Source organism: Arachis stenosperma, chromosome 7, assembly GCF_014773155.1.
Source record: "Arachis stenosperma cultivar V10309 chromosome 7, arast.V10309.gnm1.PFL2, whole genome shotgun sequence".
In the NCBI taxonomy this organism is placed as follows: Eukaryota; Viridiplantae; Streptophyta; class Magnoliopsida; order Fabales; family Fabaceae; genus Arachis; species Arachis stenosperma.
The window spans coordinates 69,594,972-69,609,570 of record NC_080383.1 but is presented as its reverse complement, the minus strand read 5'-3'; the positions used below and the strand labels follow the sequence as shown (position 1 = coordinate 69,609,570).

Here is a 14,599-nt window from a genome sequence, read left to right as displayed (position 1 = left end):
GATGCAAGGAAGATGCTTGGTGACTATGCTGTACCAACTTCCAATTTCTATGGAAGAAGCATCTCAATTCCTCCTATTGGAGCAAACAACTTTGAGCTTAAGCCTCAATTAGTTTCTCTAATGCAGTAGAATTACAAGTTTCATGGACTTCCATCAGAAGATCCTCATTAGTTCTTAGGTGAATTCTTGCAGATTTGTGATACTGTTAAGACCAATAGAGTTGATCCCGAGGTCTACAGACTTATGCTTTTCCTCTTTGCTGTGAGAGATAGAGCTAGAACATGGTTGGACTCACAACCTAGAGAAAGCCTGAACTCTTGGGACAAGGTGGTCAATGTGTTCTTGACCAAATTCTTTCTACCTCAAAAGATGAGCAAGCTCAGAGTGGACGTCCAAACCTTCAGACAGAAGGAAGGTGAATCCCTCTATGAAGCTTGGGAAAGATACAAGCAATTAACCAAAAGGTGTCCTTCTGACATATTTCCATAATGGAGTATGATATGTATATTCTATGATGGTCTGTCTGAAATGTCCAAGATGTTATTGGACCATTCTGCTGATGGATCCCTTCATCTGAAAACACCTGCAGAAGCCCAGGAACTCATTGAGATGGTTGCAAATAACCAGTTCATGTATACTTCTGAAAGAAATCCTGTTAACAATGGGACGACTCAGAAGAGAGGAGTTCTTGAGATTGATTCTTTGAATGTCATATTGGCTTAGAACAAAATATTGACTCAGCAAGTCAATATGATTTCTCAGAATTTGACTGGATTGCAAGCTGCATCTGGCAGTGCTAAAGAAGCCTCCTCTGATAGAGAAGCTTATGACCCTGAGAATCCTGCAATGGAAGAGGTAAATTACATGGGAGAATCCTATGGAAATACCTATAATCTTTCATGGAGGAATCATCCAAATTTCTCATGGAAGGATCAACAGAAGCCTTAACAAGGCTTCAACAACAATAATGGTGGGAGAAATAAGTTTGGCAATAGCAAATCTTTTCCATCATCTTGTCAGCAACAGACAGAGAATTCTGAACAGAACTTCTCTAACTTAGAAAATATAGTCTCTGATCTATCTAAGACCACTCTCAGTTTCATAAATGAAACAAGGTCCTCCATAAGAAATTTGGAGGTACAAGTGGGTCACTTGAGTAAAAGAGTTACTAAAACTCCTCCTAGTGCTCTCCCAAGCATTACAGAAGAGAATCCCAAAAGAGAATGCAAGGCCATAACTATAACCCAGATGGCTGAACCTGGAGAGAGTGAAAAGGCAGTGATTCCCAGTGAGGAAGACCTCAATGGACGTCCACTGACCAATAAGGAGTTCCCTATTGAGGAACCAAAGGAATCTGAGGCTCATATAGCGACCATAGAAATTTCACTAAACTTACTGTTGCCATTCATGAGCTCTGATGAGTATTCTTCCTCTGAAGAGGACGAAGACACTGTTGAAGAGCAAGTTGCTCAGTATCTAGGAGCAATCATGAAGCTGAATGCCAAGTTAGTTGATAATGAGACTTGGGAGGATGAACCTCCATTGCTCATCAATGAACTGAATACATGGATTTAGCAAACATTGCCTCAAAAGAAACCGGATCCCAGAAAGTTCTTAATACCTTCCACCATAGGCACCATGAACTTTGAAAAGGCTCTGTGTGACCTGGGGTCAGGCATCAACCTCATGCCACTATCTGTAATGGAGAAACTAGGTGTCTTTGAGGTACAAGCTACAAGAATCTCACTAGAGATGGCAGACAAATCAATGAAATAGGCTTATGGACTTGTAGAGGATGTCTTAGTGAAGGTTGAAGGCCTTTACGTCCCTGCTGACTTCATAATCCTACACATTGGGAAGGATGAGGATGAATCCATCATCCTTGGAATACCCTTCCTAGCCACAGCAAGGGCTGTGATTGATGTGGACAGAGGGGAGTTAGTCCTTCAATTGAATAAGGACTACCTTGTGTTTAAGACTCAAGGATCTTCTTCTATAAACATGGAGAAGAAGCATCAAAAGCTTCTCTCAATACAGAGTCAGACAGAGCCCCCACACTCAACTTCTAAGTTTGGTGTTGGGAGGCCACAATCATGCTCTGAGCACCTGTGAAGCTCTGTAAGAGCTTCCTGTCAAGCTATTGACATTAAAGAAGCACTTGTTGGGAGGCAACCCAATTTTATTTATCTATATTAATTACTCTTTCATTTTATTTTCCATTGTTAGTTTATGTCTTCTTTAGGTTGATGATCATCTGGAGTCACAAAAAACAGCTGCAGAATTAAAGCAGGAATCAAAAACAGCAAAAAATAACACACCCTGGAAGGCGAGCTTACTCGCGTTTAAACGCCAGTAAGGCTAGCAAAGTGGGCGTTTAACGCCCAGTCTGGCACCATTCTGGGCGTTAAATGCCAGAAATGGCACACAGACTGGCGTTTAACTCTAGAAAAGGGTGTCTGGCATCTAGCTGGCGTTAAACGCCAGTAAGGGTAGCAGAATGGGTGTTTAACGCCCAGTCTGGCAGCTTCTAGGCGTTAAACGCCAGAACTGACAGCCAAATTGGCGTTTAACACCAGAAATGGGCAACAGCCTGGTGTTTAATGCCAGAAATGCCACACAAAGGGTGTTTAAATGCCAGAAATGTGCAGGGATGAGAAACCCTTGACACCTTAAGATCTGTGGACCCCACAGGATCCCTACCTACCCCAACTCATTCTCACTCCTCTTCAAATGTTTCCATAACACCCTTCCCCAAACACCATTCACCTATCAAATCCTACCCTTTCACATTACCTCTTCACCACTCACATCCGTCCACTTTTTCCCAAAATAAACCCCACCTACCTCATCATTCAAAATCATAACCACCTAAAACCCCCTTGGTCGAACCACTCCTACACCTCCATCTCCTCCATTTCTTCTTCTTCTCATCCTTTCTTTCTTCTTTTGCTCGAGGACGAGCAAACCTTTTAAGTTTAGTGTGGAAAAAAAGCGTTGCTTTTTATTTTTCCATAACCATTAATGGCACCTAAGGCTGGAGAAACCTCTAGAGAGAGGAAAGGGAAGGCAGTTGCTTCCACCCCCAAGTCATGGAAGATGGAAAGGTTCATCTCAAAAGCCCATCACTAGAAAGAGGATGGAGCAAACAAGAGAGCCCACTCATGGACCTCAACAAGCGCATGAGGAAGTCTCTTATAAAGAAATCCCTGAGATGCCTCAAGGGATGTATTTTCCTCCACACAACTATTGGGAGCAACTCAACACCTTTTTAGGAGATTTGAGTTCCAACATGGAGCAACTAAGGATGGAGCACCAAGAGCATTCCATTATTCTCCATGAAATTAGATTGGACCAAAGAGCCATGAGGGAAGAACAACAAAGGCAAGGAAAAGACATTGAGGAGCTCAAGCACTCCATAGGATCTTCAATAGGAAGAACTAGCCGCCGTCACTAAGGTGGACCCGTTCTTCAATTTTCTTGTTCTTATTTTTTTATTTTTCGTTTTTTATACTTTATGTTTTGTCTATGTTTGTGTCTTTATTACATGATCATTAGTGTCCAGTATTTTTGCCTTGAAGCTATGAATGTCCCTGAATCCTTCACCTTTCTTAAATAAAAAATGTTTCTAATTGCAAAAGAACAAGAAGTGCATGAATTTTGAATTTTATCTTGAAATTAGTTTAATTATTTTGATGTGGTGGCAATACTTTTTGTTTTCTGAATGAATGCTTGAACAGTGCATATTTTTTATAGTGAAGTTTATGAATGTTAAAATTATTGCCTCTTGAAAGAATAATGAAAAAAGAGAAATGTTATTGATAATCTGAAAAACCATAAAATTGATTCTTGAAGCAAGAAAAAGCAGTGAAAAAGAAAAAGCTTGCGGAAAAAAAATTGCGAAAAAAAAGAAAGAAAAAGAAAAAGCAAGCAGAAAAAGCCAATAGCCCTTTAAACCAAAAGGCAAGGGTAAATAAGATCCAAGACTTTGAGCATTAGTGGATAGGAGGGCCCAAAGGAATAAAATCCTGGCCTAAGCGGCTAAATCAAGTTGTCCCTAACCATGTGCTTGTGTCATGAAGGTCCAAGTGAAAAGCTTGAGACTGAGTGATTAAAGTCGTGATCCAAAGCAAAAAGAGTGTGCTTAAGAACTCTGGACACCTCTAATTGGGAACTCTAGCAAAGCTGAGTCACAATCTGAAAAGGTTCACTCAGTTAGGTGTCTGTGGCATTTATGTATCCGGTGGTAATACTGGAAAACAAGATGCTTAGGGTCACGGCCAAGACTCATAAGTAGCTGTGTTCAAGAATCAGCATATTAATCTAGGAGAATCAATAATACTATCTGAATTCTGAGTTCCCATAGATGCCAATCATTCTGAACTTCAAAGGATAAAGTGAGATGCCAAAACTGTTCAGAAGCAAAAAGCTACTAGTCCTGCTCATCTAATTAGAACTAAGCTTCATTGATGTTTTGAAATTTATTGTATATTCTCTTCTTTTTATCCTATTTTGTTTTTGGTTGCTTGGGAACAAGCAACAATTTAAGTTTGGTGTTGTGATGAGTGGATAATTTATACGCTTTTTTGCATTGTTTTTAGGTAGTTTTAGTATGTTTTAGTTACTTTTTAGTATGTTTTTATTAGTTTTTACGGAAAAATCACATTTCTGGAATTTACTATGAGTTTGTGTGTTTTTCTGTGATTTCAAGTATTTTCTGGCTGAAATTGAGGGACCCGAGCAAAAATCTGATTCAGAGGCTGAGAAAGGACTGCAGATGCTGTTGGATTCTGGCCCTCCTGCACTCGAAATGGATTTTCTGGAGCTACATAAGCCGAATTGGTGCGATCTTAACTGCGTTGGAAATTAGACATCTTGGCCTTTCCAAAAATGTATAATAGTTCATAATTTTCTTGAGATTTGATGGCACAAACTGGCATTCAAACTCCCACCAAAGACCCTTTTCTAGCGTAAAACGCCAGAACTGGCACCAAAGCTGGAGTTAAACGCCCAAACTAGCACCCAAGCTGGCGTTTAACTCCAAGAAGAGCCTATGCATGTGAAAGCCTCAATGCTCAGCCCAAGCACACACCAAGTGGGTCCTGAAAGTGGATTTCTGCACTATCTGCACTTAGTTACTCATTTTCTGTAAACCTAGTTTACTAGTTTAGTATAATAGCACTTTTGACTATTGTATTTTATCTTTGGACGACTTTTTGATCCTTTGATAAGGTCTTTGACCTTTTGGGAGTTCTTCGAACCCTTTTTGGAGGCTGGCCATTCGGCCATGTCTAGACCTTTTGTTCTTATGTATTTTCAACGGTAGAGTTTCTACACCTCATAGATTAAGGTGAGGAGCTCTGCTGTTCCTCATGAATTAATGCAAGTACTATGGTTTTTCATTCAATTCACGCCTACTTCTTCTCCAAGATATATTCTTGTACTTAATTCAGTTAAGTCAGACTGAAGGGGTGACCCGTGACAATTACCCTCTATCTTCAGTACTCGCTTAGCCAAGATCCGCGTACCTGACAACCACAAAGCAGTCTACATGATGTTCAATGTAGTCATTGGATAACAGCCAGAGTATATTCTCTTGGGTCTCTAATCAACGATTCACATCATCTCTCCTGACAACAGAGCATCTGAATGTGAGATTAGGATCTTTGTGGTATAGACTAGAACAATAGACAAAATTCTTGAGATCCGAAAAGTCTAAACCTTGTCTGTGGTATTCCGAGTAGGATCTGGGAAGGGATGACTGTGAAGAGCTTCAAACTCGCGAATGTTGGGCGCAGTGACAGTGTGCAAAAGGATCAATGGATCTTATTCCGACGCTAGTGAGAACCGACAGATGATTAGCCATGCGGTAGCTGTACCCGATATTTTTCATCCGAGATGAGAAATCCGACAGTTGATTAGCCGTACAGAAACCGTAAAGGACCATTTTCACTGCGAGGACCCTACAACTTGCCATGGAAGGGAGCACACATGATTGGATGAAAACAATGGGAAAGCAGAGGTTCAGGAGTAACAAAGCATCTCCAAATGCTTATCTGAAATTCCCACCAATGAATTACATAAGTATCTCTATCTTATTTTATGTTTTATTTATCTTCTAATTATTAAAAACTCATAACCATTTGAATCCGCCCGACTGAGATTTACAAGATGACCATAGCTTGCTTCAAGCCGGCAATCTCCGTGGGATCGACCCTTACTCGCGTAAGGTTTATTACTTGGACGACCTAGTGCACTTGCTGGTCAGCTATGCGGAGTTGTGAAAAGTGTGAATCACAATTTCGCATACCACATCCCCTTTCGCGTCCCTTTCTTCCAGACCACCATGGCACGCCGCTGCGTCTCCTTCTGCCATGGCAGTACCTTGCTGCATTCTTGTGTTCACAGATTGTTCTTCTTCAACATACTGTTGCATCTCTTTCGCGTCCCCTCCGCAATGACAGCACATCGCTGGAGCTCTCTATCACCATCAGAGCTCACTTTTGACAGCCACATCAGTATTTTCCGTTCACTGTGACGTCATCCTTTCACGGTTGGGTAATTTTATCAAATTTTAAAATCTTTTAGGATCTATTTTGTCAATAACAACAATCAGGTACCATTTTGTCAGTGCCAGAATCTTTCGGATACCAATTTGGTATTTACCTCTATCTCATATCGAAAGAAAATAGAAGAAGAGTAGAGAAGAGAGAATCTACATAACCATGTATCCTGGTTCAACCACCATGTGCAATGTGACTTACATCCAGTCTTCACTACAACAGTAGTAGAATTTTTACTATTTTTCTCACAGATTAAAATCACTCATTTTTCTAAGATTCTACCCAATCCTATCTGTGACAAACCAAATTTCTACCCAAGCTTGAATTGGCTATATTCTCCCCTAGACTTACAACCACTAACTGCTTAGCTAACGTAGCAAGGAAATCTAAGATCATGAATACAAAACAGAAATACAAACAAAAGAGTTTGACATAATTCTCTCAATGACTTTACTAATACCTCACTTAATGCCTTTTTTTCCATTGAAAAGAAATAAAGAAAGATAAATATTGAAGAATAGATAATTTAATGTGATATCATGAAAGAGAAAAAGGAATAGCTTGAAAGCTATGAGAACCCAAACTGTGTGCTCACTCCTTGATTCAATTTCTGGCCGTTTACCCCTTTTAAAGAGGAGTAAAGCTTCCAAAATTTGAACTTGGTTCGAGCGCCTTTGACTTGTTCTTTTTTCCCAAATAACAGAGTAGTAGCGAAGAGAAGAGATGGGACGGCAGCAGTGATTAAAGTTTACTTGCATTCTTATCTAACTGCTTCTCTTTTTTCCTTTTTAATTTTGCTTCAAGGATCTAGCCATTCATCAATTCTTTGGCTCCAAGTTTTGTTCTTGACCCTTGATTTGTAGCAGAGCTTTGCAACCTCCATTTTCTTCAACTTTTCCTAAACAGTGCATGCAGGAGGAAGGCATCCTCAACAAGCTACAATTAGAAGCACAAAGATGAAAATGATTTTCTAATTCACCTTTGATTTGATTTTTACTCTTGTGCCCTAGCCTTTGACTTTCCTTCTTCTTTCTTCTTTGTTTCTTGGATTTGAAAATCACCTTTTGCCTTTTGATTTGAACCCTAATCTAAGCTTCATTTTCTTTCTTGCTTTTCAAACTAATCACGTGGGTTAAGAAGAGAGAAGAGAGAAGAGAGAAGGTGAGTTTGATTGCTTTGGCTTTTGGTCTGAGGAGAGTGTTGCTTTCTTTCTTGATCAGCAACAATTTTTCTGGGCTACCAAAGGATGAACTGAATGCTTTTGGTCTTGGGCCTGTTCCACTATTGGGCCTGGTTACTCTAATTGGCTTATTTTTTAGCAATATAAATTTTTGCACAATGACCAAACAAATTACACACATAATTGGGCCTTTGACCTATTATTATAATGTTTAGTCATAATCAAATTATTATTTTTGTTTTCTCAAATTCAACAGTATAAAATTTGCCTGTGATGTACTCTTGTTATTTTAGTTTATTGACTATTTTAAATCTCATTTTACTATGATTAATATTTTGTTAATTAGAACTTAAAAACCTAAAAAAAAAATAGTTGAATGAAATTGTTCTCGGTTTGATTCGGTTCAGCTTTATTTGATTGTTATAAAAATAGCAAATCAATTAGTTGATGTTGTGTGAGAACTGAATAGATCAATTTAGTTGGTTTTTGGTCCAAAATCAGATCAAACAGAACCAATAACAACCGTAGTAGTAACTAAGTTGCATTGATTTAGTGGTTAGCTCACTAGTCCACTTAAGCAAGGGTCGCGAGTTCGAATTCCGCCTTGTGTATGCAGCAATCCATTGGCCAGTAGAAAACTATTAAATGGAACTCAGTACCGTGATAAATTAGTCATTAATCTGTTGGATTGGAGGATACCATGAAAAACAAAAAAAAAGAAAAAAAAAACCGTAATAGTAGTAGTAGTAGATGTAGTGTTATAAATCGAATGGGATGGAATGGGTGATATGATAGCATCTCGAAAGCCCAACAATAACACTGAGTGGACTTAGCTGCACTACAGAGTACATTCCGCATCAGAAACCACTGAGCAAACCCCAAGAATCCCAAAACACCGCCTTTTTCTTTCTTGTCCCCTGTTCCTTTTGCAACCTGATCATGTGACATAACAAAGCGTTTCATTCGCACACTAGAATTAACATTATTATTACTCCGAGGAATAAGCAAAGCAGCACAATTATTTTAATTTATTTTCATTCAATTTCCCTTCGGTTGTTTTTGCGTCACTTTTTTCTTTTGTTCTTCTCAATTGAGTGTAGATAAGGAAAACCAAAACAGGAACAAGTAAAAAAAAAAAAAAAAGGGAAAGTCCATAACTTTGGGGCAGTGAAATAGAAGGAGGTGTGTGTGTGTGTGTGTGTGTGTGTGTGAGAGAGAGAGAGAGAGAGAGAGAGAGAGGGTAGTCTGGGGAATGCAGAAGCGAAAGTGTGTTTCGGTGGTGCAACTGAGGAAGCTTCTAACTGCAGCAATATGCTCAATAGCGTTCATGGCTCTTGTCTCTGTTCATGTCCAGCACGTCGTTCCTTCTTCCAATGATCAGAAGTTCAATGACAAGATCACAACGGTATCTATTTTTACTCGCTCTCTGCTTATTATTCATTCTCTTCAAGGGAAGTTTGGATTTTGTGCCTATTTTTAAGATTGTTATCTCAGGTTCTTCGCTTTTCTGGAAAATTGCACGATTTAATCTACCAGGTTCTAGTCTTGCACAATAAACCCTCTAGAATATGTGGTTTTCTTAGGGTTTTGTTGACTTGAAGAAGATTGCTATCACCGGAAATATATTGGGGAAGAGGGGTTTGTATTCACTTTGGATTATGCATTTCTGAAAAGAAATAATAAATATTATGGAATTTATTTTGGGAAAGTGTTGACTTATGTGTTTTGAATTTGATATTCTTAATTGAAACATTTTTTTTTGTTAACTATTTGGTTCAAATTTTGACAGACTCGAGATCTGCAAAGGTGGACAAGAGAGCTGGCTCCGCCTCATTTATCAAAAGTTCTGTTTCCTCCTCCAAAGGTTTGGTTTTTCATTGTGAACACTGGATAGTAGTAGTAACTGATTTTGTGATCTGATCTGTTTGGATTTGCTGACTGAGAATTTGATAGAGGAACAGAATCTAATGCATCTAATAAAAATTATATCTTTGTAACAACCAAATGGCATGTATGCAGTTTTATTCATTAATTTATTAGATTATTATTAATGTTTTAAGATCAGCCTTATTTTAAACATGTAGGTTTCTTTCATTAATTAATATGTTCCTCTATGTCCCCCATCAACCAGGCTGGGTAATTCTTTCGTCTTTGCTGATATTATTTTTTCTTTGTTGTCTATATTGATTTTCTAATGGTTGTGAATCTCATCTAGATGTGTAGTATTCTCATTTTGAGCTAGTTTTTTCGGTTTAGTTTTGGTTCATTTTTTGAGATAAAGATGTGTCATGTCTGTTGGCAGTTGTATGTGTTAAAATTTTATTAAAATTTAGCAGCAGTTATGCACCCAGCACCTTTCATATTTTCACTCATTTTAGATTTAACAGTCGAACGTTTCAAGAGGGGTTTCGGATTATGAGAAGTTGTGGAAGCCTCCATCCAATCGTGGGTATCTGCCCTGTACAAAGCCTACACCTAATTATACAGGTAAGAAACTAAAACTTTTGTTGCAAGTTTCTGAGTTTGAATTATTTGATACTTGCTTAAAGTTAGAACTATTTATCCAGCTCCTGCCGAGTCAAGAGGATACCTTCTAGTTCATACAAATGGTGGTCTCAATCAAATGCGTGCTGGGGTTTGATCTCTCTCTCTCTCTTGCGTACACACACTCTGAATTATGTTAATGCTCATTTTACTAGTATTAATGTGAAGTTGCCATGCTGATGGATCTGAGGATTTCTTATTCCTATGTATTATTAGAAGCTGCAAATTTGTACTTTTTGCTTTCAGATATGTGATATGGTAGCTGTAGCTCGTATAATAAATGCCACTCTTGTAGTTCCTGAACTTGATAAAAGATCATTTTGGCAAGACACTAGGTAATTTTGTATCCTGTCTTTGGTTTGTATCTTTTCTGTCATAGCTTCTTTTCTGTGTCGGATGTTATGTGAATTCAATTTTAGGAACTTATTTTTTTTTTTGTTCTTTTTGTTTTTTCAGCAATTTCTCTGATGTTTTTGATGAAGAGCATTTTATACGTTCTCTAGCTAATGATGTGAAGATAATTAAGAAGCTTCCCCAAGAACTGGTTAATGAAACCAGAATTGTGAAGTACTTCATAAGCTGGTCTGGTATGGATTATTATGAGAATGAGATTGCTACCTTGTGGGAAGAATACCAAGTATGTATGTGGAAAATCTGTTATCATATACTGTTAAACTATGGTGTCACTCTCTCATTTTTTTTTATTTAATTTATATATTGTGCAATAATCTTATATTATTGATTGTTGATAACATCTGAAGGTTATTAGAGCAGCAAAATCTGATTCACGTTTAGCAAACAACAACCTACCTGCAGACATTCAGAAGCTTCGCTGCCGTGCTTGTTATGAAGCTCTCCGATTTTCACCTCGAATTGAACAAATGGGAAAAGTATATAAGATTTACCCATTATTGGCCTTTTTCTTGTGTATCTTATACTTAGTACATGACTGGTGCATTTTATTGATTTATTTGTTTTTGCTGTAATTCTTGGCTTCTTGTAGTTGTTGGTGGAAAGGATGAGGTTATTTGGTCCTTATGTTGCACTGCATTTACGTTATGAGAAGGATATGCTTGCATTTAGTGGATGCACACATGATTTATCTCAAGATGAGGCTGAAGAGCTACGGATAATCAGGTATATGAACATGGTTGCTATCAAATGATCGATTGAATCTATGCTCTCTTCATGTACACATTGGACAATAATTATTGCTTGTAAAACTTGTAGAGAGAACACTTCATATTGGAAAATAAAGGAAATTGATCCCGTAGAACAAAGGTTGAAAGGATTTTGCCCCTTAACTCCAAAGGAAGTTGGAATTTTTCTTACTGCTCTCGGATACCCATCAAAGACACCGATATATATTGCATCTGGAGGGATATACGGGGGTGAGTCCCATATGGCTGAACTGCGTTCCCGCTATCCATTGCTAATGAGCAAGGTAAAGCATTGCAATCATGTGTTACGAAAGTTGGTGGTGTTCAGTACTCTCTCTCTCTCTCTCTCTCTCTCTCTCTCTAAGTTTGATATGTTACAAGAAAAAAAATTAGTGAACTAAGTCTGCTGAAGAAACTATTTTTGGCACCTTATCAAGACTGACTGGAAACTTTTAACATGTAAATTGATAGTGAATTTGATAGAGCAATAAATCGAGTCCATAAAAATAAAAACAAAAGATAGAGTAATAAATTGAGGCTTTATGCTTTTGTAATGCCTTGTTCATTGTAACCCATTACAGTTTTTCTTCTTTAAAATAAAGGAAACGATGTCTTGGGATCCAATTGCAGACTTGAGGCTTACCTTGAAGGTATGGGATTTTGATGAGGGGTTGATAATGCCCTGGGCTCTCCATTCAAATAACTAGCTTTTGTGAGGTGGTTCTCCCAATGTTATTATCAGTGTCTAAAGGTTGAAATGTATCTACAAAAAACCTTCCCTAAACAATAGGGAGAATTTTTGTTTGACATTTTGTGCTTTGTTAAGCTCATATTTCAATTAAATAACATAAATGTCGTGTTGATTCAATAGAAGTTCTCTATTTGATCTGGGGTAAGATCTGTCACTACACGATACCAGGAATGAAAAGTCTAAATTGTTGAGGAAACAATTTCTACGGTAGTCTACAACACAGTTGATAATGCTACTGTAAGGAGCACTGGATCAAAATGAATTATAAAGGCTAAATTGTCATGCCTTTTCTGTTATGGCAGAAATTGCTGTTAACTGAAACCTCCATTATTAAAGACAATAATAAATGTTATTTTTCTTCGTCATCTTGGGTGGCTAATCTTCCTTATATGCACACAAGAACAATCAGTTAAAAGACAGTGCATATTATATTAATGTTCAACTACTCAACTAGCCAAAAGAAAAAGGAAAGAAAAAGATTGGTTTGCCTATGCTCCCGAAAAACATTGGTTCGCCTATGCTCCTGAACGTTCTGTGGTAGTAGCAACCCAGTCAGAAGCATTGGATCATTCTGATTAACAAAGCTTTGACTGTTTTCAGGAAAAGTTGGCATCCATTGAGGAGCTGGAACCCTTTTCTAATCATGCATCTCAAATGGCTGCTCTTGACTATATTGTATCTATCGAAAGTGATGTGTTTATACCATCTTATTATGGAAACATGGCAAAGGCTGTTGAAGGTCATCGTCGATTTCTTGGACGTGGAAGATCAATATTACCAGACAGGTATGGCTGGTGCTTTCTTATGCAGCAGGTCAACTTATATTTATTTATATTTATAAATTTTTCCAATGAATTCTCCAATGATGTTCTTAATGTTCTCTATTTGTTCAATTAGGAAAGCCCTTGTTCGTCTTTTTGATAAACTGGCTCAGGGAACAATGACCGAGGGGAAAAGTTTGTCAAACAAGATAATTGATCTCCACAGAAGGCGGTATGTGACTGGAAAGCGTTTATTGCACATATTAAGTAATCTTTTGTGTTAAATATGCAGAAATTTATCTTTAACGGGTCTTTTACTCTGATAGTTGATTATTTTGTTTCCCCTTGACCCTTGTATTTTGGAGAAGACGGGGAGGTCAATGTTATATGAAAAGAAGTGGTGTTGTGTGTAATATTGCTGAATCTCAAGGGAGATCGGTGTAAATTACCTTTACCCTTACTAGTCTAACAAAAGAAGTTGTCTTCCATAACACGAAGGTTTTAGCATTATCTTCCTCATTTCAACTTTTGACAAGAATAATGTTTTCTTATCTACCAAGTTTGGTGATGTTCTGATCACAAGGCTTACTATTTATTTGAGGTTTTCATCTGTTATTTTGTGTGTTTTGCACAGGCTTGGATCCCCAAGGAAGAGGAAAGGGCCAATATCTGGTACAAAGGGCATGGATAGGTTTCGGTCAGAAGAAGCATTTTACTCTAATTCATTACCTGATTGTTTATGCCGAACCGGGCCGCTGCATCCAAACACTGCCTCTCACGTTGTTAGATAGATGAGATACCGCTGAATCTTTCTTCCAGGAAATAATCCTTTCGCCAAAGTGTGACCACAACAACATCTTGTGTATAGCTGGAAGGTGTTGAAGGAGCAGCGGCAGAGTGTATATATACGTATCCCTGTCACATTCTTAATTTGAAAAGAAAATAAAGGAGAGGAACAAAACCGGAAGGCCAAAAATAGAATAATCCATATTTTGTTTTTAACGTGCAAAACTATGGATTGGGATGAGATGACACTGGGATGTGGCTTTGGGATGAATAGATTTGTTATTTATTTTGAGGTAGAGTTTTCAGAGATGGCTCTGATTCTTTCATCACACTAGAGATCAGAAATTGTTAAACGAAAGAACAAGTTGTTTCTTTTGTTCTTTAGAGTTGTAGTTCTTTTTTGAGAAGGGCTTAGTGCTAGAGTTTCTTTCTTTTTTTTTTTCTCTTTCATTTATCATTTCTTTGGAGACAAGAAAATGTATAATATCTATTTGTTTTAACTCTTAATCCTGGCATGTGGCTATTGTTCTACTTCCATCCTTACCAGCAATGAGTGGTGGTGCTCCATACTAATTTTTATGGGGTAGAAAGTGTGGTGGAATTAAAAAACAAGTAAATGATGACTTAGGGAATGTTTTAAGGTTTAATTATTTTGAGTTTTTATAATTTTATTGAATTTTTAATTAAGTCTTTATATTTTTTTTTTGATTAAGTCTTTATATCATATTAGATTTTGTAATTAAATTTTTGTCGTGACAAAAATGTTGGAATTAACGAAATATTCCGTTAAACAAAATGAATATACCTAACACTTGCTTGAATATTAAAATATTCTGTTAATTTTACTGTTTTTGTCA

At 37.6% G+C, this 14,599-nt stretch overlaps 1 protein-coding gene and 1 non-coding gene across 4 annotated transcripts; one reads left to right on the top strand and one right to left on the bottom strand.

Moving 5' to 3' along the window:
* Positions 1 to 375: 375 nt before the first annotated feature.
* Positions 376 to 479, bottom strand: LOC130942812 (small nucleolar RNA R71). Its single transcript, XR_009071362.1, has one exon. It is a non-coding gene; the product is annotated as a small nucleolar RNA R71 (small nucleolar RNA).
* Positions 480 to 8,546: 8,067 nt separating this feature from the next.
* LOC130941334 (O-fucosyltransferase 7) lies at positions 8,547 to 14,386 on the top strand. 3 transcript variants are annotated; one of them, XM_057869804.1, is made up of 13 exons: positions 8,547 to 9,145; positions 9,530 to 9,604; positions 10,128 to 10,227; positions 10,308 to 10,375; positions 10,531 to 10,619; positions 10,741 to 10,921; positions 11,046 to 11,174; positions 11,288 to 11,421; positions 11,515 to 11,728; positions 12,047 to 12,094; positions 12,796 to 12,980; positions 13,093 to 13,188; positions 13,591 to 14,386. In XM_057869804.1, the coding sequence occupies exons 1-13, from the start codon at positions 8,993 to 8,995 to the stop codon at positions 13,745 to 13,747; spliced, it is 1,629 nt and encodes a 542-aa protein (XP_057725787.1). In that variant the 5' UTR covers positions 8,547 to 8,992; the 3' UTR covers positions 13,748 to 14,386. The 3 variants fall into 3 exon arrangements, with proteins under 3 accessions (XP_057725787.1, XP_057725786.1, XP_057725788.1); XM_057869803.1 differs by having other exon boundaries at positions 12,026 to 12,094; XM_057869805.1 differs by lacking the exon at positions 12,047 to 12,094 and having other exon boundaries at positions 13,591 to 14,385.
* Positions 14,387 to 14,599: the final 213 nt, after the last annotated feature.